General features: G+C 39.8%; 3 protein-coding genes across 3 annotated transcripts; all 3 read left to right on the forward strand.

Moving 5' to 3' along the window:
- Positions 1–64: 64 nt before the first annotated feature.
- On the forward strand, positions 65–9,261 carry LOC146512103 (uncharacterized). The gene is made up of 4 exons (XM_085170494.1): positions 65–446; positions 1,927–2,013; positions 5,507–5,646; positions 6,074–9,261. The coding sequence occupies exons 1-4, from the start codon at positions 265–267 to the stop codon at positions 7,522–7,524; spliced, it is 1,860 nt and encodes a 619-aa protein (XP_085026620.1). The 5' UTR covers positions 65–264; the 3' UTR covers positions 7,525–9,261.
- Positions 9,262–13,507: 4,246 nt separating this feature from the next.
- On the forward strand, positions 13,508–20,614 carry LOC146512104 (uncharacterized). Its single transcript, XM_085170482.1, has 4 exons — positions 13,508–13,770; positions 14,720–14,862; positions 15,841–17,262; positions 18,900–20,614. Exons 2-4 carry the CDS (start codon positions 14,754–14,756, stop codon positions 19,598–19,600), a joined length of 2,232 nt encoding a protein of 743 aa, XP_085026608.1. The 5' UTR covers positions 13,508–13,770; positions 14,720–14,753; the 3' UTR covers positions 19,601–20,614.
- A 244-nt stretch (positions 20,615–20,858) lies between these two features.
- Positions 20,859–27,752, forward strand: LOC146512105 (uncharacterized). Its single transcript, XM_085170496.1, has 3 exons — positions 20,859–21,382; positions 22,602–22,869; positions 24,196–27,752. The coding sequence occupies exons 2-3, from the start codon at positions 22,614–22,616 to the stop codon at positions 25,791–25,793; spliced, it is 1,854 nt and encodes a 617-aa protein (XP_085026622.1). The 5' UTR covers positions 20,859–21,382; positions 22,602–22,613; the 3' UTR covers positions 25,794–27,752.
- Positions 27,753–27,940: the final 188 nt, after the last annotated feature.

Here is a 27,940-nt window from a genome sequence, read left to right on the forward strand (position 1 = left end):
CATCCCACTGAGGAAACCGTTTAGCCAGCAGAGACTAGGTAGGAACCTTCTGCTGGTTCTCCTGTGTTGCTAGGGGGAACAAAATACAGATCGGGTTGATCATCAAAGAAAGGTCGGCTCTGTGTTCGTGTGGACCCTCCTGATGGAGGGGTTGTTTTGTCCCTGTAGAACCGCCGCTGGAGCTGGATAATCGCTTTGTTTGGAAAGCCGAAGCCTGGAAAACAAACCGAGGATGAAGAATCATTTTTAAGAGGAAGAAAAGCGATGGAGCTGCAGACCTCACCGTCAGAGCAGCGAAAATACAAAGAAGCAAAACTAATCCTGGAAAGGACGCCTCAGGGAAGCACCAGGGTAGATCTCGGGCTTGCTTTCTCCAGGTGGGCTGCACTGAAGAGGGACAGATGCTTCCAGACTGACGCTGAACTGGCCGCCTTTCTGCTGGACTGGTAATTTAAACTACCTGTGTGATTAAAAATAGGGTGTAGGCATCAAAATAAGATCAACAACAGGATCAAATTAACCGAATAATGTAAAATTAATATCTGTGCGCATTGGTTGGGATTGATTTAATGATCAGTTTATTCAAATTATTTAAATGTTTAAATACTGCACGGAAATGATGAAACAAAAGTGTCAGCTAGTCCTTTAACACCTGTGCTGCTACATGATTGGACAGATATTTATGTCCCAAACACACATGAATGTGACTGGTTTGCTTGCTGGTTAGAGATGGATAGAAAGGAGCCTGCAGAGGCACACACACACACACACACCCACCCACACACACAGACACCCACACACACACAGTCACAGTCGCTCACTCAGCCTGTCAGTCAAGCTGACCTGCATCCTGCAGCACAGACTGCAGGAGAGCGAAGCATCTGCCCGTATGTTCACATGTAACGCTGGGCCTAAATCTCGGTAGTGTGTATGAAAATTTCACACAAATCTATGTGTCGTTTCTACTTTATTACCTGAACAACAACCACATCTACGAGTATGCTTTGCTTGCCTGCTCCCTTTTTCTCAGACAGCTGCTCGAGCAGATGGATCCGCATGTTTGATTTACAACAGATGGCCTCCACGACTCAACCCTCGCCAGGGATTGCTCTCTCCTCCCAGTCTCGAACCTGGAGATTTGCATGTGTTCGCCACAATACTGCTGATCTGCTCTACACTGTGGATCCTACTGTTCAGAATTAGAATTAAAAGTAAATAGATAAAAAGATATTAAATTATATGTAAAACAAACAAACAAAAGAAAAGTACTAACAGTTACATTTTGTTAGAAAATGACACATATGTGCAGTGATTTATTGAAATATGTGCAAGCATATATAGAAATGCAGGATATGAGGCAGAAACAAGTGAATATTTGGTGTGAGCACCTTTATTCTACAACACAGACTCAGCGTTTCCTTATTTATTAATATAGAAGCATGGCGTTTAATTTTTTTAATAGTACCAGCTGTCTGCTGCTGCTCCTCGGAGAATGACCTCCAACTCTGACCGAACTTCTTGAAATAGAAAAGGGGTCAGATAAACAAACTGTTGTTTGCAGGGTCGTGCTGGTTATCAGGAGCACTCTTTTCATGGTCATTGTGGCCTGCAGTGATCAGACTGTGTGCTGTGGGTGAGGGGCTCAGTGTTGGCACGATGCTGGGCTTGAATTCACCGGCCAGCCGGAGCCTTTCTCTCCATTCTCTCCTTTGCTTCTCCCCACAGTCCACAGACATGCATGTTAGGTTAACCTCTGATTCTAAATTATGTTCAGGTGTGAATGTAGCCATGCAACCTGGCAGTCTCTCTAGCACGTATCCCGATTTTCACCCTATTATGGCCGTGTTAGGTCACAGCTGGTATTTCAGTGTTATGCAGATGAGTCGTGTAGCTCTTGAAACTCTTAATTTGCTTTTGTTTTTGCAGTTACGAGAGCAGAGTCACAACATCAAGTTCCATGAATGGAAAACCTCCATCAGTCTCTCAGTGTGATGATTCTAGAGGGACAGAAAGGTGGGTCATCGCTCTGAAATAGCTCCTGTCATGTCACACGTGTGTGAAAGCACAACCGTGGGCGATGTGCTTCATTCATAAACTGTGCATATGAATGTCTCGCGCACAAATCTCTGGGTCATTAACATGTTTTGGTTTTTTGTGTACCTACTAGGGATGCAACGATACCAATTTTTTCAAACCGATACGATACCGATACTTGGATCTGAGTACTTGCCGATACAGAGTACAAAAAACGATACTTCTACCACACACACACACACACAAATGCAATGAATTGGAAGACAGGTTTTATTATATTCCCTGCCGATAAAAAATAAAATCTTAATAAAAATGACCACAAAAAAATTTCAAGTGAAAAATAAGCACTTCTGTTAAATTATTGCAGAGTCTCCTCATTGTAATTTTACAAAATATCACTGAACTATTGGCACTGTCTCCAGCTTTCAGAATAATAAATAAACACTTCTGTTTGGAATAAAATAAATACAATTTAGGTTTGCGAATAAATTAAACTTTTAAATTATTGCAGAGTGTCCATATTGTAAACAAACAAACAAAAGAATTATTATAAAATAAATAATAAATAAAATAATAATTGGCCCCCTAGTGGCCAAACTAAAAAACTACAACAGAAATGACAAGCCACCCTCTGATTAATGAAATAAGTTGGTATCGGTTCATGGTATCGGTTAACTTTTACGAGTATGAGTACACACACATTTTACAGTATCGGCCCCGATACCAGTATCGGTATCGGTGCATCCCTAGTACCTACAAATGATGCAGGGCTGAGTTTCTCAAACTAAGATTAACAGCAATCATGTTCATTTAGTTGTCTTTACAAGTTTTTAAACAATGTAAACAAGAAAGCTGGGAACAGGATGAATTAAACAAATGACTGAGGTCAACCATTCAAAGGAACAGACAGTGCAAGAGAGGTGAAGAAGATGGGGCAGGCAGGGTGGATTGGGTGGAGACGAGTGTCGGGGTGATTTGTGACAGATGGCAGTGAGATCTGATGGTTTGGAGACGGTGTGTCCTGCAAGCCGGGGTAGAAAGAGATCGAAGTGTGCGTCGTTTTATTGGAGCCTTCTGTCCAGGCCACTAAAATCATCACAGGAGTTAGAAGTGAAACGATCAATAGGGGAGTTACCATTAACAGGTGGGGCTGATAGGATTCGACCTGCAGGGCTACTCAGGTCGCTTCATTTCAGGGTTAGCAGGGAAGACACCTGGACGATTTTGAGGTAGTTAATACTGGACGAGTCCTCTCACCCACATCAGCTGAACTCTGCAATATCTACTGGGTAAGACTCAAAGGATCAGAGATTAGGACTTTTTATTCAGAGAACCAAAATCAACTTCCTGTATAAATGTTTTGTCGGCCTGCGAGGCCGAGCTGATGTTAAAATTGTCATCTGGGTTGAGCAGCATGGGCAAGGTTAGAAATGAGTCCATCAGAGTGACAGCTCAGAGTTAGAGAGGCGAGGCTGAGATGGTTTGGAGAGGTGACGAGGAGGGAGAGTGGATATTTTGCACCAAGGATGTAAAAAATGGAGCTGCCAGACAAGAAGGAAAAGAGGAAGACCTCAGAGAAGATTTGTGGATGCAGTGAAGGAGCAACATGTAGTGGGTTAGTGAAACAGAAAAAGGATGCTGGCACAGGATGGGATGGAGGCAGATGATCTACTGTGGTGAACCCTAAAGGGAGCAAATTAAGAAGAAGAAATCAAATTAAATATAATGAACTCCGAAGTCTGCTCTCTGTCACATATTCTGAGAGGCAACCCTGTCTCTACCAGAGGAAGAGATTTAAATGGGTTAGCAAAGTATGTCAAGCTTAAAGTCAGAGGATGCTGTCTCTTTATGTGGCTGGATCACCACGGCAACCTGGTCTGAACGTGTAACTTTACCATCAGCAGGTTCAGAGTTCGAGTGTAAAGTCATTACGTTTTATTTATAATGTCCTCTAAGTGTAATATACAGTTAGGTTTTAGACAGTGACACTTTTTAAAATATATATATTGGGGGCTTTTCAGCCTTGATTGCAGTCGGACAGTGGAGAGAGAAAACGGGAAAGTTGGGAGAATGACCGGGGAAGATGCACAGTAAATGGTCTCAGGGTAGATTGGAAATACATCATCCTCAAAAACCTCACTTTTTTGTGGGTCCCCCAGGGGTCCATTTTTGGCCCAGTCCTTTTTTCAATTTACATGCTCCCTATGGGTTCATTTTAAAAAAAACATGACATCTCTTTCCATTGTTATGCAGACGACTCACAGGTTTACCTGCCACTGAAACATGAATTTGTGAGTCCTCTGAAGGTTTCACTAGATTGTTTGGAGGATGTTAAGGCATGGATGGCTTTAAACTTTCTTAACTTGAATGAAGAGAAAACAGAGGTGATTGTGTTTGGTCCCTGTGACCACTACTACACTGGCCCTTTAGAAACTTATTTTAAAAAAAACCTTTGCAAAGAGGAGTGATTTTTGTCTGTAATCTAACGTTTGATAAACAGATTAATGCTGTAATCAAGACGAGTTTCTTTCATCTCCAGCTACTTGCAAAAGTGACGCCATTCCTTTGTTTCAGAGACTTTGAGAGAGATGTCGATGCCTTCATTTCATCTCGCCTCGACTTTTGTAGTAGTCTTTACTCAGGTGTCAGTCTGTCATCAGTTAGCTGTCTGCAGCTGGTCCAAAACGCTGCAGCACAGTTAATAACTGGCACACACAAGCGAGGCCACATATCTCCCATACTAGCATCCTTACACTGGTTGCCAGTTAGATTTCGAATGGATTTTAAGATTTTATTATTTGTTTTTTAAGGCGTTGCACAGGTTAGCACCCTCATACTGTACCTTCTGATCTTTTAAATTGGTACACTCCTGCAAGCTCACTGAGGTCTGCGGATCAAATGCTCCTAGCTGTCCCGAGGTCCAGTTTAAAGCACAGAGGAGACCGGGCCTTTGCTGTGACTGCCCCCTTCACATCAGGACCTCCCCAACCTCAGACACTTTCAAAACCCGTCTGAAAACCCACTTTTATTCCTTGGCTTTTAAATCAGAATGAGTTTTACTACTTTTATTTGTCTTATCTACTCAAACGTTCTCATTTTATCCTCCTTTTTCTTGTTTTTATTTCTTTTGATTATCTTAAATGTACGGCACCTTAGTCAACAGTGTTTTAAATGTGCTATATAAATACATTTGGCTTTGACTTTGATGCAGAGGCTCGTTTCTAGTCAGTCTTAGGTCAAGTGAAAGAGAAACTCTTTTCCACTGTTTGACTTAAAATCCGCTCTCTTGGTGTGCAGAAGTACTTACGGACCTAACTATGGATCTTAAGCTCAGACTCTCTCACAAATAGTTGTGGTACACACTTGTATACTGCATATATATTTTGCACAAGTGATGAGTTAGTTACATTCATGCCTAAGGTTTGCCAATTGTAAGAAATACTAATATTAATGATTGATATTCATGTTTCAGGCAGCTGTATTCAAAAGTACAAAGCGGAGTGTCCGAAATAGAAAATCTTCTCCCTGATGAGCCCAGAGATGATATTTTTATGTCTCCCACACTGGTCAAATCAGAAGAATCAGCGCAGATACACACCAGGAAAAGTCTGGGTAAAAGACGCACACATTTGTTTGCCTTCGTTTTAGACTATAAGCATAGAAAAAATGTAAATTATTGGTAAAACAGTAAAATGTTACAAAACTGCATGAAATTGTAATTAAATTGATTTGTAACTGCATTATCTTTACCCCAGTTTTTCCAGTCGTGATAGTAGATGTGGTATACTGACAAAGAAGCAGTCTTTTTACATTCTAGACTGTGGCTCAGTGAGTAAATGCAGTCCTCCAGCCACAGAGACACCTTAGATACACCTCAGACATTAGTAGAGAAAGACGTGTCAGAGTTCATAGTCATTATTGGCTAAATAGCGTAAAGGCAGACAAATGCTTGTCCATGAAATGTTTGCTCCTTAAAATATTATTAAAATCTCTGCTAATGTTTTAAATATTAAATGTATGCGTGATTTTGTTGTTTTAGTTTTCCCTTCAGAGGACGAGCAGGTCGAGCAGGACCAGAAGGACTCAGTCCTGCTCCACATTAAGGAGGAACAGGAGGAACTCTCGACCAGTCAGGATGGAGAGCAGCTTAATGGTCTACAGGAGGCTGATAACGCCACACTTCCATTCTCTCATGTTGTTGTGAAGAGTGAAGATGATGAAGAGAAACCTCCGTGCACACAGCTTCTTCATAGCCAAACCGAAGACAACGCAGAGGCAGAGAGGCGTCAAATCAGCTGCTCAACAAAAATAAAAACAGAAACTGACAGAGAGGACAGTGAAGGAGCAGAGCCAGCTGGGAACCCGGAGTCAAATAACCTGTTACAGCAAAACACCGATGCAAAGACTTTTACCTCTGGTGAAACTGAAGTCAGTATTGGTGCTGATGATGAGGACGATGACACAGATGATTGGCAGGAGCCTTTGTCGGATTCTGGATCTGAAACTGAAGAAAGTGACAGTGACTGTAAGAAGGGCAGGGCCAAAGCCTTCATCTGCTCTGAGTGTGGTAAACGGTTTCAGTACAAGTGGTCTCTTCAGAGACACGTGACACGCCATTCAGGAAAAGCCTCTTTGGGCAGCTTCACCAATAAGAAATGTTTTCCAGTGAAGCAAACGGCAGATTTACAGATCAAAGTCCACACAGGAGAGAAACCATTTGGCTGCAGTCTTTGTGAACAAAGGTTTAGAGATCAGTATAATCTTAAAAGGCACATGAGAATCCACACAGGAGAGAAACCGTTTGGCTGTGGCATTTGTGGTAAAAGATTTAATGGCGAGGGAAATCTGAAAATACACAAAAGAGTTCACACGGGAGAAAAACCATTCGGATGTGGTGTTTGTGGTAGAAAATTTAAGCAGAAGTCACATTTTAAGAAACACATCATGGTTCACACTGAAGAAAGACCTTTTAGTTGTGATGTGTGTGGGAAAGGATTTAAATGGAGGATCCACATGAAGACTCACAGGAGAATCCACACAGATGAGAAACTGTTTGGTTGTGACGTTTGTGGTCGAAGATATAACTGTGAAAGAAATCTTAAGATACACATGAGAGGCCACTCAGACGAAAGACCGTTCGGTTGTGACATTTGTGGTAGGAGGTTTAACTGCAACAGAAATCTTAAGATACACAAGAAGGTCCACACGGGGGAGAGACCATTCGCCTGCGGTGTTTGTGGTAAGAGGTTTTCACAGGTAGGGGCTCGGAACAGGCACAGGAGCGTCCACACTGAAGAGAAACCATTTGCTTGTGATTTGTGTGGACAGAAATTTAACCGAGAGGGTAATCTTGAAAGGCACAAGAGGGTTCATACGGGAGAGAAACCATTTGGTTGTGACATTTGTGGACAAAAATTTACCCGAGAGGGAAGCCTAAAGAGACATATGAGGAACAAGGCAATAAACCATTTGCATGCAGTGAAAGATTAACTGTAATCTCATAACTTAATGTTACATTACTAATACACTGCTCAAAAAAACTTAAGGAACAAGGATCAATATTTATACTCATATGGACTATGTAGTGTGTGAGGAATGAAAGAGTGCCTGAAAATCAAAGTGACATAATTTTGCTGCAGCAACTCAAAATGATGCTCAGTCGTTTGTACGTTCTGCACGTGCTTGTATACATATGGCGTTATTTTTGTGCCACCATCTGGGCGCACGTAAAAAAAAAAGTTGCAGGTGCAAGTGTTGCATTTTGAGGAGAAATTTATTTTGAGCAAACAAAAGCTAAATTTGAGTGAACAAAATTCATTGCTGCGTGCAAAAAATGTATTTCAGTGTTTGCTGTTATCCACACACACACAATAGCAGCCCCTCTCGCTCAGTTTTTGCATTTGCGCTCGCTCGCAATGTGTTGCTCGCGCTCTCAACATTTCTGCCTGTGCGTCATTTCGAGCTGATTGGAGACCAAAACAGCCAATCAGATTTTTTTTTGCATCCAAGTCTGTGATTGGCTGGTTTTGTGGCACAAATATAACGGTGTAGAGAAAGAGTTGAATGTGCACGGGCAGAAATGTTGAGAGCGCAAGCAACACATTGCGAGCGAGCGCAAATGCAAAAACTGAGCGAGAGGGGCTGCTACTGTGTGTGTGTGGATAATAGCAAACACTGAAATAAATTTTTTGCACGCAGCAATGAATTTTGTTCACTCAAATTTAGCTTTTCTTCTCTCAAAATAAATTTCTCCTCAAAATGTAACACTTGCACCTGCAATTTTTTTTTTACGTGCGCTCAGAATAGTGGCACAAAAATAACGCCATATATACATGCCAGAGGTCTGTGCGTCCCTCCAGGGATACGCCTCCCCAGACCACCGCTGACCCACCGGTAAACCAGTCATGCTGGACGATGTTACAGGCAGCATAGCGTTCTCCACAGCTTCTCCAGACCCTTTCACATCAGTCACATGTCCTCATGGTGAACCTGCTCTCATCTGTGAAAAGCACAGGGTGTCAGCTGTTTCTTTGTTTGATCAGACATTCACACCTGCTGTGACCTGCTGGAGGTCATTTTGTATCTCTGGCAGTGCTCATCCTGTTCTCCTTGCACAAAGGAGCCGATCTTATTTCTGTCCCTGTCCAGCTCTCTGTACTGGTAGACACGTATTAATGTGCCATCTTGGAAGAGTTGGAGTATCTGTGCAACTTTTGTAGGATCTAGATTTTGCCTCATGCTACCAGTAGTGTAAGGGTATTTGTTCACTGTGGTGCAATTTTATTCACCAATTTTTCCCAGTTCTGAATGTCACACCCCTCTGCAGCAGCAGTAATCGGTAACTGTTTGCACCTAACAAGGTGTGACTAAAGACATGCCTGAGGTTGGCTGTTGGGCTCTCCTGGCTGTCATTTTTTTTTTTTACCAGAGAATATTTAGTCATTTAAAATAAAACCAAAGTTTGTACAAACTCTGGTGTCAGTCTGTTGTGGGCTTGTTTAAAGGCTCTGAGTGGTCATACATCAGCATCATGTTGTTATTATGGATGCATTTTGAATAATGACCTGAGTGTTTTGTACTGTGACCTTTAGTGTTGTGGAGACGTTAGTTCACTTTTGGTGGACCATGTGGCACTGGTATGTAATGTGTGGTATTAATGCTGTTTAAGTGGCTAAGGCTGGCTAGACCCCATCATGCTCTCATTTTAGTCATTAAAAATAAAACCTGGTTGTCGATGGTCTTTATTTATGTGAAGGAAAACATAAAGTATAATGAAGTAAATTGTAAATATGGTTCCACATTTTTATACTCTTGTAGTCTGCACTGTCCTCTTTTGTATCTTGTGAAGGTGACCCCTTTAAATGTCTCTCTTCATATCATAATGAATTTTATTTTTTTTAATAATTTATTAACACCTGGATTTTTGGATGTTCTAATCTGTCTGCACATTCACAACACGTCGTATATATCTGTGTTTTTGTCAGGAATCAAGTTCAGCTTCATTTTAACTGAATCAGACTGAAAACCAAAAAGGGCGGGCGATGTGACCTCAGGATTAGTCAGTGAACTAGCAACAACACTGCTAAAGACACAAACAGAAATAACTTATTGCTCAGTGTTGTGGAAAAATAAACAGAGTTGAAACCAAACTGTCTTTCTGAGATTTATTGATGAAATCTTTGGAAAAGGATAAACAGCATGAACGTGTTTCATGACAGCTCCTTTGTACTTGCAGTCTTTCCATGTTTACTTGATAAGAAAGCCTCAAAACGTGTATCATGACCTTGAATACCGCTGACTGCAAGTTTAGTTTCATTACTGTATGAACCGGTTAAATAAGATTAAATGCAAAGTTCCCATTACATTTCCATCTTTTTGGATGCAATCACTTTACTCTTTTAGTAATTTTATTTTTTAAAGTAAGGTAAGAAACAGTAACATATAATATTAAAACTTTGAGAAACGATGCTTACATGAGTGAAATAGCCTTACCCGTTTTGTAGGGCATAGGTGTTGGCATGGATACTAGAAGCAGATCGATCCAAATATCAGTAGTATCAAAACCATTGGTACTGACATCAGATCAATAGTAGCAATGTAGGATACTTTATTTCCATCCTTCAGGTATTTATTTGGGCCAATGTTCGAACCTCGCTTTGGGAGGAGAAAAAAAGCAACAGAGCACAAATACTGCCAAGGAAGTACAACAAGTTCAGTTTTTATTAAAGAGAGGTAGCCTATCAAACACATCGGTGCTGTCACAGAAACACTCTGAGATTAGTTATTCTAGAAATAAGGAAACTAAAACTGACAAACCTTCCTTGTTCTTGTGTCTGGAGCTGGTGTAGCCTGTTGGAGACCATCATTGGGATGGGGAAGTTATTTCATCTTGTAGTAAACTTTGTCATCTAAAGGAAAGAATAAAAGCTACAGCTTTGGCCTGGATATAGAATATGATGAAATCTGAATGACCCAGTTAAGTTCAGGGAATTAGTTAAATACACTGTGTCCCTCTGTGACCGTCTCAGCAACGGCGCAATACGTAGTCAATGTCACCATCAGCCCTCGATGGAAGAGCTGATCCAGAAATGATGACGGCAATGGTTTGGCCACATCTGCCGCATGAGCAACCAACGCATGCCACACCGCCTTCTGCTGCAGCAGCGCTCCGCCCACTGGAGAATCAATCACGATGCGCCCAAGAAGACTTGGATCAAGCAAAGGTCAAGGCCACAGATAACAAGGCCTGGTAGTGCATCGTTGACCAAGATGGAAACCCTGCGTTACCCATGGCAACGTATTGGCTTCGTGGACGACCTCACTCGCTGACCACCAGCTAGAGACAAAAGAAGAAGGAAGAAGTAAAATACATTGCAGGGCATTTTATTTTTTTATAATCCGAAAGTAAAGAAAGGTATAATCCTTTATGAGAAGTGAATTGAAATACACCCACATTCAAATATCATAAACTTTCACATGCACATCAAACGAGGTGTCTGTAAGTCTACACTTAAATATTTTACTCATTGTAAACTACATTTTGTTCTATAAAGATAACAAGATGGTCATTTGTGACAGAATCGTGAAGGCTCAACTACTATTGATCTTTCTTATAAAACCTGTCATCTCTGTTTGGGAAATATGTGAAACCACAGTAATTCATGCAGTTACAGATTTCTACATACGCTGATCGCTGGCTGCTTCAGTCTACTGAAGCACTTTTCATTTCTGAATGCTCCTTCTGGTTGTTCATGCGTAATAAAATCAAAAACGTTTCTATTTCTCTTTCTTTCTGCCTGCTCCACTTCCCTCACACACATACACAAACTCAAGGTCACAGCTGCACAGATGCATACACACACACACAGTCTGGATTGAATAAGATTTAAACATTGCAATTATTTAATTGCAATGATTATATTCTTATTTAAGTTTATTGATTCTTGATTAGATTTCTGATTTGATTAAAGCAGGAAAAACTATCAGCAAAAGCACACACATAAAAATCACTCTGTGCTCTGTTACACCCACAAAGACTGAATTTTAGGCCTTTTACTTCTGGTTGGAGCTGAGCTGAGGGAGCTCCATCTTCTTGACAGGGATTAATTACTTCTTCTTGTAAGGCTGGCATAGCAACCATTATTCCTGACACTATGCGCTAAACTCGACTGTAAACCTGTCAAATTGACTGTAATGAAGATGGATGATAAGGTCTGGCAAAAATCCCCAGGAAAGAGCAACTCGAGGGTTAAGATTAGGGTAGAGAAGGCAAGTGTCTGTCTGCTGCTTGTATTCAAGGCTCTACATCCCGGGGTTGCTTGACTTTGTGGCTCTGCTCATTAAACTCAACAAACTACTCAAAAGATAATTTTGAATAGTTTGCTTTTTGATTGGAGCTAAAAGACGGAAAAGTGATGGATCAGATGGAGTTTATTATTCTGGCTCCAGATTTGCAACCCTGACATCAGGTTGGTGGAGAGATTGGAATGTGAGAAACTGACTCTGTGGACAGGTGTGCTTTATACATATAACACGTTGAGATCAGGAGTATCTGAAATTCATAGATTAGTTATAATGTATGTGGCACATGGGCACACAGCCAATCTGTGAAAAGTTCATTTCTTTTTATTGTTTTCTCGATAAAGGTAAACAACTTATAGTGCAAGCTTTTAGACAATATTGAATCTGATGAAGATCTGTGAAACTTGCAAATGTCCAGCAGATATTGCAAATGAAAGAAGAAAGAAGAGTAGCCCTGGAGTCTGGACCGACAGGACCCTCTCCAAAAGAGAGATTTTGACCATTAACTGATGAACCATTATTTATTTATTTTTTATCTCTAAAGGTTGTCTTAAAATGTGTTTGCTTTTGTAGTCGAAAAAGTTAATGTTAGAATTACATGTTGACACTGTGATTAATGGTGACACAATATCTAATACAAAAACCACTCAGAGAGCGCAAACCTCTGCAGCTCCCTCCTGTGCAGTATTTACTTTTAAGGGAGTAGCATTGTATTTTGTATATATTTATTTTGTTTTCTTTGTTCTTTTTAAATGTAATTTCAAAACTTTGTAGTGAAATAAAAGAAGGGACATCTCAGGCCCTCCATGGTATGGAGGCCTATCTCCCCCACCACTTCCCCTGCCAGTGCAAAAAACAGGTGTACACACGGGTGATCACACACACAAACTACACCCTTTTTGGCTCCAACCTCAAAGCACAATGTGCGCTGTTGATCCTACGTGCTGCACAATAATGTTTAATATTTAGTATTTACTGTTCTATTCACATAGATCATCGTGATGTTGTTTATTATATTGCTCTCTTTTTTTGCTTGTTTTCTCTTTTTTCTTTCTCAACAGGTGATCCAGGTGATTGATAGATGTATTTTTTGTCTGTTTATTTTGTTGGTTTTTGTTTTTTGCCCTTTATCACCGTTTCTCTTCCCCGCTGTTTTTCTTTCCCTCTTTCTTTCTCCCTTTTCTTTCCCCCAGTCATGTCTGTCCCGTATGTAGCAAGTGAAAATAAAATACAATAAACAATAAAAGCAAAGGTGAATCAAATAGACCAATATGGCAAGTAAATCCGTTGGGCATCTTTCTTTGCCTTTAGACAATAATTCTGATGGCAAAAGAACAAAGCAGGACATGAAATAATGTGATAACAGATGTTTTTCTCCAGAAACAAGTGCTTTTAAACCTAAAAAGAATCACTGACTTTCATTTATTAATGTCAGATAGGCTCTTTATACATCCTAAATAAGAAAGATTTTAGTTTACATATTTATTAGGATGGAATTCTTGACCTGGGTCGAAACTGATCCACACCAAACTGTGAAAATATGAAATATGAACAACATGTAAGACTTGAAGTTATCAATAATTAATGTCGCTTCAGGAATGCTGGAGTTATAAAGTACATGATCACTGCAGCAGGAAACTAAAAAAGGCGTGTGTAGGAACCTTCGGTTTGTTGTACTGTATTGCGAGGGGGAACAAAACAAAGGACGGACGGAGCTACAGAAAAGTGTCGGTCCTTTCGAAGTGTTTTTATTTTTCCACGTTTTAGCAACTGCATGCAATACTTCATATTTAACCCACAGAAAAACGACAACTGTGGACATTAAAGGAGCGAAAATAGGAAGAAGCGTCAAACGCAGGAACCAGTGCGGCTCCCACAGCTGCACCACAGCTGTTGCCACAGTGACGCGGAAGTTACCTGTTTGCTGCTCAGCAGGTATTTCTACAGTCTGCTATGAGCATAATTAGCAACGAGAGAGAAAATATACAAATATTTGCGCTGAAAATAAAGGAAAAAGACCCGCCAAGGTGTCACTGCTCTGCCCACGGCTATTACTGCAAATAAACCCCACCCAAAATCTCCGTAGCTCGAATCAGCCAAACATGACAGCCACACGTTACAATTACCAGTCCTGTTGCACAAGTGTTTTCAATATCTGTTCATATTTCTAATTAATAAATCAAAACAGTCAGGACGGTCGAGAACTCATCTGCAAAGTGTCTCAATGTTGTTGGCAAAATTTCTGGGAATTTCACAGCCAACATTAAAACTCATTTATGCAAATACAGTGCACAAGCCTAAATATGAATGCAACAAAAGTATCTGCACATAAGTACAAAGTAATTGAGTAACTTTACTGTTATAGTAGATTCGTGTTGGATAATGTGGCAAAGTACATGTACAATATTATAAATTTATTATACACTTTTTGTCAAAGAAAGATTGAATATATTCAGCTGTTGATGACAGGGGTGGCAGGGAGGGTGTATTATATAAGGTGCTCTGAAAAAAAACTAAATATTTTAACTGATCATATTTATTAACAGCAAGAAAAAAACATGCTTCTGTCATGCATATAGCTTTCTAACTTTCCAGCTGCCACTCACACACACACACACACGATACCACCTCAGGTCCCAGCACATCTTTTACAGGGGAGACATAATCAGCTGATGGAGCTCAGGTGTGTATCAGACTCCCCTGACACGACACCATGAACCCACTGCTCCAGCCGTATCCTGCACCTGAGCCACAAACCACACACAGGATGTTTTACACACAGAGAGCTGACACAGTGTTTTTTATGCAAGTGATCTGTCAGTTATATCTGCACGGATATACAGTTGATATTAAAATACTGATGTCTGTTTAATTACACTTTCAGAAATTTGTACCTGAAAAATGTCAGTGGAATAGAGATGCCTCAAAGAAAGAGCCATCAACTGGGTGACCTCCAAGGGCTGCTGCACCCGATATCTGCACCAACCACATCAGACACGGCACCAACACAAGTTAGGACAGGTCTCGGTAAGACAGATATTTTTTTCTTTTATTTTAACACACTACTCTGATATGTAATTCAAATTTTTGTCCTTTCTGGATATCATCTAGGTTTTTCCAGCACTGGGCACGATGGAATCTGGGAACCTGTTAAAAATTAGTTAATTTCTTCTCTTTTTTTCTTTTCCCTTCAGTTTTGTACATTTCAGTCAAGAGCCCGAGTGAACTACAGTTATCAATAAAGTTTACTTGCCAAAGCATGAAAGAAAAAACATTTCTCTTTGTGTTCTGGACCATGTGTGACTGCAGTCATGGCTCAAATGCTGAGCTAATTAAGTCTTGAAGGATACTTGGGGGAAGGTGAAAGACACCTCCAGCACAGCGAGGTGATGAATTCATCACAGCGTGTAGCTCTCTCCCGATCACAGCTTGTCCTTTGTTGATGAAGAAATTTTAAAACAGGATTCAGGACATCCCTACAGCTGCAACAAGTTGCAATTTTTTCTCACTGGAAAAAAAAAAGAAAAATGTTAGTCAAAGATTTAAAAGAATTCTTGTCATAAACAAAGTGAATAAATTAAAGAGCTCCATGAAGAAATATCTAATAAATAAATACATGCAATTGTTTTTATATGAGGGGGTGTATTTCAGCATTTCAGTACCTGTCCTTCTGTTGTCTTCTTCCTCTTCAGCCTTTTTAAAATATATTAAAATATTGTTCAGAAATATTGTCAGGCAGGATGATACACCTGTTTTAATGTGAGGTCATTGCTGGATTCATGGACTGGCAATGCGTTCTGTGGTATTAGTGTGTTATAGGACTACTTTTTGGGTAATGAAATCTGAATGGAGATGGAAACGTTTTAGTTCTTATTGATTATTAAATTATTATTTATTCTTTCTAAACGGGTGACAACTTTCAATCGTATTTAAGCTGCTGGATAAAAGTCTGAATGTAGTCACATCTATCCATAATATAAATGTGTGTTTCAATGTTGCCTGCAGATGTCCAGCAGATGTTGTTACTTAAAGAAGAGAGCTCAAGTCATGATCAGCAGGATTTGGTCCTCCTCCACATAAAGGAGGAAGAGGAGGAACTCTTGACCTGCCAGGAGGGAGAGCAGCTTCGTGGTCTACAGAAAGCTGATATCACCAGTTTCCCCATCACTGCTGTTTGTGTAAAGAATGAAGATGATGAAGAGAAACCTCACCTCCTACATTTTCATCAAACACCAGCTGAAGACAACAGAGAAGCCGAGCCTTCAACCAGCAGCTCAGTCAAACAGATTAAAGCAGAAGGTGATGGAAAGGACTACAAAGAGCCAGAACCAGCCACAAACCTGAATCCAAATAATAATTTACAACCCAATATTAATGTAAAACATTCAGACTTGTATGAAGCTGATGATTGGCAGAAACCCCTGACAGAACCTGAACCTGAAAGTGAAGATAGTGAAGAGTCAGGTACAAATAGTGATACCAAAAAGCCCTTTATCTGTTTTGAGTGTGGTAAGCAGTTTCTCCATGACTGGTCACTTCAGAGACACATCAGACTGAAGTCAGGGAAAAGAGCTTCAAACTGCGATGTTGGTGACAAAAGCTCTGGAGTGAACCAAAATGCAGATTCACAGGGGACAGTTCAAACAAAAGAGAAACCATTTGGCTGTGATGTTTGTGGACAAAGGTTTCAGCTGAATGCGAATCTTAAGGTGCACATGAAAGTCCACACTGGAGAGAAACCATTTAGTTGCAATATCTGTGAAAGAAAATTTAGACATCAGTGTAACCTTAAGGCACATGTGAGAATTCACACCGGAGAGAAACCATTTGGCTGTCGCCTGTGTGATAAAAAGTTTACACAGAGTGTACATTTAAAGACGCACATGAGAAGCCACACGGGAGAGAAGCTATTTTTTTGTGACGTCTGTAGTAAAAGCTTTTCACGACTGAGGATTCTGAAATCGCACAAGAGAATCCACACAGGAGAGAAACCATTCGACTGTGATGTTTGTCATAAAAGATTTTCACAACTAGGTGATCTAAAGAGACACAAACGCGTCCACACGGGAGAGAAACCATTCAGCTGTAGTGTTTGTGGTAAAAGGTTTGCACAGAGGATGCATTTCAAGACACATATGAGAATCCACACAGGAGAGAGACCTTTCGGTTGTGATGTTTGTGGCAAGAGCTTTAACTGTAAGAGAAATCTGAAGACACACATCAGAGTCCACACGGGAGAAAAGCCATTTGGTTGTAATGTTTGTAATAAAAGATTTTCACAGCCAGGAATTTTAAAGAGACACATGAACATCCACACAGAAGTTAGGAAATTTGTGCCCGGTAAATCAAGAGGAGTCTATTTGAGGTTGCTCAAATCTAAACTGGCTACATCAGAAATGGAGCAGCTAGCCATCAGAAACAGACAAGGTAAGGCATTAACTTTCCTCATACTCTTGGTTAAATACCATTTAAATAACAATTTCTCCCAGTGCTGCTTCTTTAATGTATGACAGCACTTTCTTCAAGAAGGCTCGGTACCATGGTAATCTTTCCAGTGTCAGTGCCATTTAAGGTTTGGGACTGAGACCTAATTGAATCACAAATCCAAAGGGAATGGATTCATAAGTCAGATTAATGTGGATGTCAATGGAACCACCAGTGAGACACAGTTTAGAAAAAGGCCAGCAGTGAAAATAAGATTAACGATGTGCCTGTGATTCTGTGTGGGCCCAGAAACATGTTTTCATAGGAGGAAATGACATTTCAGTGTTAAGAAACCTTTTGCCAATTTTTAAATATGAGCAAACCCTAATGACAACAACGGCAGCACTTACTCTACAGTAAAATTTACCCAGTAAAATTTGCTATGTCTGCCAAACTGATTTCATATTTTAAAATGCACAATAAAACAGAACAGCAGATTTACATTTTTACCTGTAGTCTGAGATGCCTTCGTAGCCTATGTATGTATGTATATTTGTATGATTACAAACACAAATGCATAGTATGCATGTAGCCACACCTGTAAAAGTGCAGAAATATCAGTTTTTATATCCATCTAATAATGCAAAGCACCACTCAAAGCACAGCTACATTTAATACATTCATTCCCATCTGTGGCCAGGTTATAATCCCCAGTTAACCTAACCTGCATGGGTTCAGATTTTTTATCCTTCTTTTTCATTTTATTTTGTATCTTGTTCTGAACGCAGCCTTCTGATACTACCAGGTGCAGGTGATGTCCTTAAAGCAATTTTAAAAAAGATAGTGGTATTTTCATTTGCAATTTATATGTTTGCAGATGGCATTGTGATCATTGTGAGAGTAGCTACCAGGCAGAAGAGAGCATGGAGGGGTGGTCTTATGCTCTGAAGAGCAATATAATGAAAGGAATGTGTGAATAAGAAGGAGACATGGAAAGGTGAACCTGCAATGAACACAGGTATTAAAGATAGATGAGTTTAAATACCTGGGGTCAGCCATCCAAAGGTGAAGAAGAGAGTGCAGGCAGGGTGGAGTGGTTGAAGGCAAGTGTCAGGGGTGATTTGTGATGGAAGTATCATTTGGAGATGGTGGGACTGACAAAAAGGTGGTAGACAGTGGAGGGATAGTGGATAAGCTGGACAAAGGATGCTGAAGATGGAGCTGCCAGGCAGGTGCAAAAGAGGAAGACCCCAGGAGAGGTGAAGGAGGATGTGCAGAGGGGGTGATGTGACAGAGAAGGATGCTGGGATAGGGTGAGATGATCTTCTATGCACCCCTAAAGGGAGCAGCTGGAAGAAGAAAAAAAAAGAAAATTGTAATAAAATATTTATTTACAAATGCATTTTATGCTATGTGATCCAAAGTTTGTTATAATTTGTAATCCAACAATGATGACTAGCTGATTAAAAGACAACTGTTGGAACCAGGGAAAAAGACTTGGTCCAGTTTTGTTGTTAAAATCCACAAAATAGATCAGCAACAATTTGTTGTTCATTTTATTTCATATATTAAAGCTGCTGAGGATATGTGTACTTACACCAGGTCTCCATAATGTGCATTTGTTTAATTGTGTCCTGCAGCTATCCAGGTTGGTGAAGGTGTTTCCTCAAACCCCAGTCTGGAGCAGAAGGACCCAGACCTCCTTCACATGAAGGAGAAACAAGCGAAACTCATCACCAGTCAAGAAGGAGAGCAGATTAATGGTTTGAAGGAAGCCAGCCTCTCACAGCTTCATCAAAGACTGACCAAGGACCACTGCGAGGCAGATATTCCATTCTTTAGCTGCTCTGAGTGTGATAAACAATACCTCTACAAGCGATCTCTTCAGAGGCACAAGAAAAGTCATTCAGCAGAAAACTCTGCCAGCTGTTTGGTTAATAAGAAAGCTTCCAGACTGGAGGAAAATGTAGTTGACACAAGCAAGAAAATATTTGGGTGTGATATTTGCGAACAGAGGTTTCATCAAAAATCCCATCTTAAGACTCACATGAGAATTCACACAGGAGAGAAACCCTTTAGTTGTAATATTTGTGGAAACATATTTAGACATCAGTACAGTCTCGACAGACACATAAGAGTCCACACAGGAGAGAAACCCTTTGCTTGTGATGTTTGCAGTAAAGGTTTTTCACATCTGTGGGATCTGAAAAGACACAAAAGTGTTCATACAAAGAGCCTTCCACCAGAGGAACCCAAAGATCTTGATAAGGTGGCCCCTATTTCACCATCAGCTATATCAGAATTAGTGCAGACACAAGTCAAGAAGGATGTAGATAAGTGAGATATTTGTGTTTGCTGGAGATTAAAGAAATGTAAACTATTTCCACAAAACTGTGTAAAAATTGCTTTGTCTATTCTTGCTGTTACATTACTGGCAAAGATTACAAAGTGTTACTAACTTTTGCAAGATTAATTTTTGGATTCCTGCTTCCTGTTGTTATGATAAAATTACCTCCTACTATAAGTCCTCCTTAAAGATCATCTTACCAAACTACCAGTTTAAAATTGTTAATAAGATCTGTTAAAAACATTTGCAAACTGTGCTGAATATTAGGCTTAAAAAAAACTTTTTTGTATGGAAGTTAAACCTTCTTCTCCCAAAGAGTCATTGGGTGTCTCGCTCTCTTATATTGTCTATTATTATTTGAAATATTAGAATCTTTAAAAAGTTCTTAAATTATACAGGTGTGTGTAAACAAGTGAATAGCACTTTACACTTAGTAATATTTATACTTTTATTTATCTGCTTTGTTGTATTGCCAGAATACAGATAATTTCTTCTAAACAATTATGGAAAGATGGGAAGTCTGGGCTTCTCTGCTCAGACTGCTGCCCCTGTGGTCAAAACCAGCAGTGGAAAATGAATGGATAGATATTATACAATATTATATTAGAAAAGAAAAAATAGACATACCAATTATGGTTAACCCAGATGATGACCAATATAAAACTATTAAGATAGAATTAATGAAATTGATTTAAAAGAGCCTAGGGCTCATAAGATCAGAAAAATATTTATTAGGGGTATTTTAAAATGTTCAAACTCTGTTTCATAAAGACATGGTGTCATGTATCGCACACACATTGATAAATATATATTTATATTCCATCCCTGCATCCATTTTCTTCCAGTTATCCTTATTTTCCTCAAATATAAAGCTATTGCTTTTGTCATGTGACCCAGTGGTTCAACTTCTATTGTCAAATGTACTCTTAACTGGCTAACTAATAACTGACCTGACTTGAACCAGCAAGTTCGAGTACATTTAATAATAGATCTTGAACTGAGGATGGTTCAAGATGGTTCACTGTTCCCTGCAGATGTCCAGCAGATGTTGCCAGTTAAAGAAGGGCTTCCTTGGACTCCAGGTTTGGACCAGCAGGACCCAGACCCACTCCACATAAAGGAGGAAGAGGTGGGACAGAAGAGTGACAGAAGAGATGCTCAAACCATCTCAGACTCACCTCTCTATTTTTGTCTCGGTCGGGTTTTTATGTACTTGATGTTATGTATTTCCATGTTAAAATACTGCACCTAACATTTAGTACAAACGTTTAGTTGCTAGTTTAGATTTAAAAGATATGAATGAACAAATTTAAATAGCACCATATTTTTTATATGTGAAACTATCCAGCAGTATCTAAAACAATCCAGTGCATCACCAAATACAGTAGGAGTGTGGGCTTTATTAGTCATCATGACTTGGTAGTTTAATATGACTCTAATACTGATTATTTTTATACTTCCACCGTCATAATGCTGGTCGTCTTCTATGATGACACAGCACGGGCGTAGGAACAGTCTGTTGTCTGGACTGTGTTGCAGGAGGGAAGAAAATAAAAGCGGGACTTGCTGTCATGAAGTTGGCCTTCTTGCTGCGGGATCGATGCTGCAGATAGATGCAGGAAAATCCTCGTGATTGATTAACACGGAGCAAAGTTTCGAAGCGTCACAAACACAAACCTGGAGAGGCATCCGCCGGAAGCGGCTCACCCAGGTGGGCGTCAGTGAAGACGGACCGAGGTCAGAGTGACGCTGAAGCTGTCAGGGTCTGCTGCACAGGTAATTTATTCTGTCTGTGTGTGGATGCAGTTTGTTCTTTGGTAGCTGCTCATGTGCACGGGTGAAAACCTGCAGCAGGCAGCACATGCGCTCAGAGACATAACGTAAGGAGGAGACGTGGCACTCGGGAAATCCTGAGGAGAAGTCTGTGGGCGTGGTCGATTAAGCCGAATAATAATAATAGTAATAATAATGTCCTACCTCTTTTTTTAATCATTCCCTTCGACCTCAGTGAAAAACGTTAGTCCAGGTGTGAAAGAGAAGTCAGATATTAGTGTGAGGGCGGAAGTGGCTCTGCTGAGGTGAAGCTGCAGAAAGAAGCCCAACCTGTCTGCAATATGTTGTTTAATGCATGCATTACCACCTCATTACCAGTTTTGTCATTTTAAATAAATAGAAACATACATAAAGTGAAATTTATTACCCTGTAATGTCCTGCTGAAGAGATGATCCAGTTTTCCGCTTTCACTGAGATTTTCTGTGAGTCCGTTCTGTGCTGTTGCATGTTGGCGTCATCTTATATTTAATACTGAGGTTAAGTGTCACAGGGTTTAATTCTGGCATGTTAAACCAATCGTATTGTTGTGTTTGATTGTACTGAGTACTCTGCATATTAATTTAACCAACTCTAACATACTGTAACTTTCACGTACTAAGACAGACTGGTGAATAGCTGCATTCACAGATATATGTTATGTAACAGTGCTTATTAATGTATAAAGTAAGTCATCTTTCTGTTATGGAGAAATTAAAGAAAGAACGAAACATGAATGCCGCTCTGTGTGCTCACTGCTGAGAAATCGCTGACCTCTGAAAGTCGACATACCTGACACAGACCTTAGAAACTCAGGTTTGAGTGTTTCCTTATTGATAGAGTGGGTGAGTTGACTCTGAATGATTCCAACATGGTGGCAATCTGTCTGCTTTCATGAATTTCATGACAGTTAATTGAAACCTTTTAACAATCTTTGTGAGAGTCATCGCAGTCAGCAAGAATCAGAGCTGGACAGGTTTGGCTTCCAGCAGGCGACGGTAAATACTTACAGTCATTCTCAGATGGCAAAAATGTGTGCAGTGGCAAAAAAACAACCTTTTTTTAAATAATTTTGAGATACAGATATTTATGTAATTAATTGTGTAATTACAGTTTCAAATCATTATAGCTGCAATTTATGCATTGAGGACCTGTTTGAATACACAGTGTGCATGTGTGTTTCAGTGTTTCCTGCAGATGTTGCAGACTGAGGAAGAGGTTCCCTGGAGCATGAGTCTGGACCTCGGCAATATTAAGGAGGAACAGGAGGATCTGCTCAATAACTCGGACGAAGCTGACTTCATCGGGTTCTCAGTCACTGATGTTGCTGTGAAGAGTGAAGATGAGGAAGATGGACCCCAGTTCTCACAGAGTAATCAGAGCCCAGCTGAAGAGAAAAACGAGGGAGAGCCTCCAGGCTTGTCTTCTTCTTCTGCTGCTTCACAGCTTGCAGGTATCAGGAATGTGGCTCATTTGATCTTGCAAACATTATTTTTGCAGTAAAAAAAATAAAAATAAAATTCCGCTCCCGCGTCTGTTGGAGGTCTTTATCCTTCAAGCTCGGGTTCTCTACCAGAGGCCTGGGAGCTTGAGGGTCCTGCGCATAATCTTTGCTGCTGGAGATCTCTGATGTTGTTCCTGGGATTTAAAAAAAGAGTCAGTAAGATTTAAAAATTCCTTTGTCATTTGCTTGTCAGGGCAGCACACGTGAATATTGAAGTCCCCAACAATAAGGACATGATCATATTTTGGCATAATTTCAGCCAACAGATCAGAAAAGTCATTTAAGAAGTCCTTATTGTATTTGAGGGGTCTGTAAACCACAGCACAGAGCACTGTGTGAGAGCGCTCTAGCTCAAACACACTCAGTTCAAAGCTACTAGGTGATGTTGAAAAGGACAGAGGTTTACATTTATACTGCTTCTTAAAAACGCTGTTCCTGTGCTGCCATCATTAGTGCCTCTGTGCTGTCTTTCAGTCCAACTTTGTCCAGCCACTGGTAGAATTTCTGGATGTTAGCCACTTCCTCTATCTGCTGGTGGTACATACCGTGTTGGGACCTGTCCTTCCATGATGGTGCCTCCTCTTCCTCGTCTTTCTTGGGTTTTTGCTGTTTGAGGTGTTGTGGCCATCTTCTCGCCACCTTATGTACTTGTCTCATCCTGGATTGTGGTACTGACACTGACCAGTCCCCGGCCTCCTTGCTTCCGCTTAGCGTACGGTCTCTAGGTGCTGTACTTGGGGTGAAACCCTCCATGCATGATCAGAAGCTTTCTCGTATTGATGTAAATATCTTCATGATTAACTCTTTGAACAGGAGTTCTGATAAGACTTGTATTAGCTCATTATATGTTTTCAATCATTTCATTTGATCTGTCTCCTGGTCAAATCCCACCCATACATGAATATGAAAAGATATCTGTTCTGAGCTTAATAGTCCTTTTTTTCAATTGTATTTATTTTTTGTTACTCAATTGAAAGGCTAATATTTGAAGTCTGCGGATATCTTCAGATCAAATGTTATAATCTAAATATCTTACACATTTTATGGAAATGTATAACTTGATCTACATAGTCTTTCATTTTTTTAAAGCCCTTGTCAGTGTTTTGATGAAGCAACAAAGGTGAGATGAACATAATTACACAATTATTAATTTTACTCAGTTTCCAAGAAAAGTTGCAAAAAATATTTATATTGCTCTAAATATTAATAAGAGGTTTAGAGAAATGTGTCAGTACACAGTCACAGCTGTGCTTGTGTCTTTATTGCTCCCTGCAGATGTCCAGCGGATCTTGGTGATTAAAGAAGAGGTTCCTTGGAGCTCATGCCATGATGACCTCCTCCACATTAAGGAGGAACAGGAGGAACTCCTACCTGGTTGTGTGGGAGAACAGCTTAATAGGCCAGAAGAGGATAACATCACCAGGTTTCCATTAACTGCTGTTTCCATAAAGAGTGAAGATGATGAAGAAAAACCCAAGTTCTTCCAGGCAGAGCCTCTAACCAGCAGCTCAGCTAAGCAGATAAAAACAGAAAGTGATGCAGAAGACTGTGAAGCAGCAGAAACAGCCTGGAACGCAGATCTGAACAGTCATATACAGGCTTCAGACTCTTATGAAACTGAAGTCAGCATTGATGATGATGATGATGATGATGATGAAGACGATGACTGGCAGGAACATTGGTCGGATTCTGAACTTGAAACAGAAGACAGTGACAGTGGCTGGAAGGAGAGCGGTACTGATGAGTCAGGAGTAAAAAGTGATATGAGAAGGGAGTCAGGAGAAGGGTCTACCAGCTGTTTGGTTAGTAAGAAATGCTTTAGGGTGAAGCAAAATGCAGAGTCACACATGACAGTCCTCACAGGAGAGAAACCGTTTGGCTGCAATGTTTGTAAAAAACATTTTAGAGATCTCTACAACTTTAATAGACACATGAGAGGCCACACAGGAGAGAAACCGTTTAGCTGTGATGTTTGTGAAAAAAAATTTAGAGATCAGTATTATCTTAAGACACACATGAGAATCCACACTGGAGAGAAGCTTTTCACGTGCAGTGTTTGTGACAAAAGATTCACACAGAGTTTAAATTTCAAGACGCATATGAGAATTCACACGGGAGAGAAACCATTTAGTTGTGAGTTTTGTGGGAAACGGTTTAACCAAGAGGGAAATCTGAAGATGCACAAAAGACTCCACACAGGAGAGAAACCATTTGGTTGTGATTTTTGTGGCAAAAGATTTCACCAAGAGGGAAATCTGAAGATGCACAAAGCACTCCACACGGGGGAGAAACCGTTTGGTTGTGGAGTGTGTCATAAAAGATTTTCACAACTAGGTGATCTCAAAAGACATGAGACTGTACATTCAGTGGACAAACCATTTAACTGTAGTATTTGTGATATAAATTTTACCCAGAAAAAGTATTTCGAGAGACACATGAATGTCCATTCAGGGGAGAGACCTTTTGGTTGTGATGTTTGTGGTAAAAGATTTAACACTAGGCGAAATCTTGAGATGCACACCAGAGTCCATACAGGAGAGAAACCATTTGGTTGCGATGTTTGTAGTAAAAGATTTTCACAGATGGGAATTTTAAGGAGGCACATGAAAGTTCACATGGCAGAGAGACCATTTGGTTGTGACACTTGCAATAGAAGATTTAACAATAAGAGGAATTATGAGACACACATGAAAGTCCACACAGGAGACAAACCATTTGTTTGTGAAGTTTGTGGCAATCAGTTTGCACAGCTAGGAATACTGAAGAGACACATGCTAATTCACGCAGGAAAGAAACCATTTGGTTGTGACATTTGTAAGAAAAGATATTTACGAGTAGAGGATCTAACAAGACACCAGAGTATCCACACATAAGAACATTCAGTTGTTCTTAATATGGTGAAAGATTAAAATGTAAAAAACATTTCAAGACATACCTGAGGGAAATCGTTTTGTTGTGATCATGTTAAATACCACCCTCTGGTTGTGATGAAAGATTAATGAAAATTTGTTGGGGATTTTTTTCATTGGAAATGTTTAAAATGACCAAATCTGTGTTTACTGTATGACAGTTACATATCTTAAATATGCAACATTGTTCAAAGCAAAGCTATAGTGGGAACTGATCTGGAAATACATATAGAATTTATTTTCAGTGTTAACTTTAGGGACGAATGACCAGAGCCTTTATTAAATCATACTAGAAACCTCTAGCTATAGGTTAACATGAATACACTAAGAGTGTACTCACACTGGGTGATCAGCTAACTTCAATGTGCTCGAGCTGAGATGTTCAGAACAACTGAAATGTGCTTGGACCTGTAGCAAAGCACAGTGTGAGCTCACCGTAAGGCTGTTAGTTCTCAGCATTAATAATGGCAAAGAAGCTCTATTAACATTAAATTTAATGTCGAATCAGTGACTAACATAACAATGTCAAATTGGCCTCGCTTGATCTGATGTCCAGATAAATGTTCGCTTTGTTGGAAACTTTCTGCCTGGTTTGCTTAGAAAAAATGGCAAATATGACTTTGATTTATGAAGCTGTCACTTTAAAAGCAACAGGACATGTTTGGAAACACCGTTCTTGAAAATAAAAGCTGTGTATGGGGGTTGAGAAGCAGAGCAGAGCACAATGAAGAGCTTTTTTTTCAGTTGTGGTATTAAGCATACGACTTTAAATAAAATGTGATGCAAAGCGACTGCTGACTGTCTAAGAAATGTAGAAAAGTGATATAAAATATGAAATACAGAAAGTTAATTGCATGCAGTTGAAGGCAAACATTTGCATTCATAAAATGTACTCTGGTATTAATCAAGTCACAGCTATATAAACACATCTAACTAATATAAGACACAAACACTCCTGTAGCAGAAGAACACAAGATGATCACTGATGTATAATGTTTACACATATAAATTGCTGATATGTGATAGTCTTCTTTGTTCTATGTGTAGCAGTCATCTGACTTGTGTATGCACACAGGAGCTGTGAAACATGCTCTCCCTGTGTGAGCTTCTAGGGAGAAGGAGGAGATTCTTCTGTGGTTTGCTTGAGTAAACCGCTAAAGTTTTGTTTGATGATGAATTGCAGACATTGTGCTTTAAACGCTGAGGGTTTCTCTTACTTTGGCCTTTGTTATCAGGCCTTCACAGACCTTGTTCGGTTTCTATCTGATCCCTTTTCAAAGGTTCATTAAATAATATAAAAAATACTTTGGAGACTCAAAGTCTTTTATTTGGTTTCAGCTTTCCACCTCAACATTTATTATTTCTCCAGACTGAAAACACAGAGAAGTCAATCAGAGACCAGGTTAGAAAATGTAAGTGAACCACTGCAGCAGTGACTTCTAGAAAAGCCTCTTGTAGACAGACGTTCCAGATTTTCAGAGAAACATAGAAGATCATTTGAAAAAGCTGCAAACCAGCAATTTCAAAAGCAGTCTGGATTTTAATTTACAATTTGTGGAGTGTCTAAAAGGAACACCTCATGCCTTTTAGAAAAAAACATTTACCACTCTGCTGTTCATAAAATCTGCATGATTAGAATAGGTTTTACTTTGCTACATATCTATTTCATTTTTTTAAAATCTCATTTTTCTTTTGCTTTTTTTGCTTAAGTTTGACTTGTTTGTTTCTTGCTGAAATCTGATGACAGTATGAGAACTTCAGGTCATAGAGGTAGATAGACAAATGTATCTACCTCTATGACCTGGCAGTCATAGATGGCAGTGCTGTTGGATTTTTACAGTAAAAGAGAGGCAGCAGAATCTATGACACTGTTCTTTGTCCGTTTCCTTTCCTTGGATGAAACCAACTACATAAATAAATAAATAAAATATTATATTATATTACCTGTGTATAGTACTCGTTCATGGTGCTGCTTTTTTATTATTTGGACTTTTGAAAAGTAGCCACTTCAGTGTTAATACCATTTTCATCAAAGATGCACTCCGGTCTGGGGACTTCAATTCTGTTTGTTTTACACAGCACCAAATCACAAAAACAGTCACCTCAAGGTG

The sequence above is a fragment of the Neolamprologus multifasciatus genome, chromosome 8, assembly GCF_963576455.1.
Source record: "Neolamprologus multifasciatus chromosome 8, fNeoMul1.2, whole genome shotgun sequence".
Taxonomy (NCBI): domain Eukaryota; kingdom Metazoa; phylum Chordata; class Actinopteri; order Cichliformes; family Cichlidae; genus Neolamprologus; species Neolamprologus multifasciatus.

Bases quoted from the DNA above. Each gene is read 5' to 3' on its own strand.
- LOC146512105 (XM_085170496.1), top strand. From the start codon at position 22,614: ATGTTGCAGACTGAGGAAGAGGTTCCCTGGAGCATGAGTCTGGACCTC. The intron at 22,870-24,195 runs GTATCAGGAATG...TGCTCCCTGCAG, and splicing joins TGCTGCTTCACAGCTTGCAG to ATGTCCAGCGGATCTTGGTG.
- LOC146512103 (XM_085170494.1), top strand. From the start codon at position 265: ATGGAGCTGCAGACCTCACCGTCAGAGCAGCGAAAATACAAAGAAGCA. The intron at 2,014-5,506 runs GTGGGTCATCGC...TTCATGTTTCAG, and splicing joins GATTCTAGAGGGACAGAAAG to GCAGCTGTATTCAAAAGTAC. The intron at 5,647-6,073 runs GTAAAAGACGCA...TTGTTGTTTTAG, and splicing joins ACACACCAGGAAAAGTCTGG to TTTTCCCTTCAGAGGACGAG.
- LOC146512104 (XM_085170482.1), top strand. From the start codon at position 14,754: ATGCCTCAAAGAAAGAGCCATCAACTGGGTGACCTCCAAGGGCTGCTG. The intron at 14,863-15,840 runs GTAAGACAGATA...TGTTGCCTGCAG, and splicing joins ACAAGTTAGGACAGGTCTCG to ATGTCCAGCAGATGTTGTTA. The intron at 17,263-18,899 runs GTAAGGCATTAA...TGTGTCCTGCAG, and splicing joins AGCCATCAGAAACAGACAAG to CTATCCAGGTTGGTGAAGGT.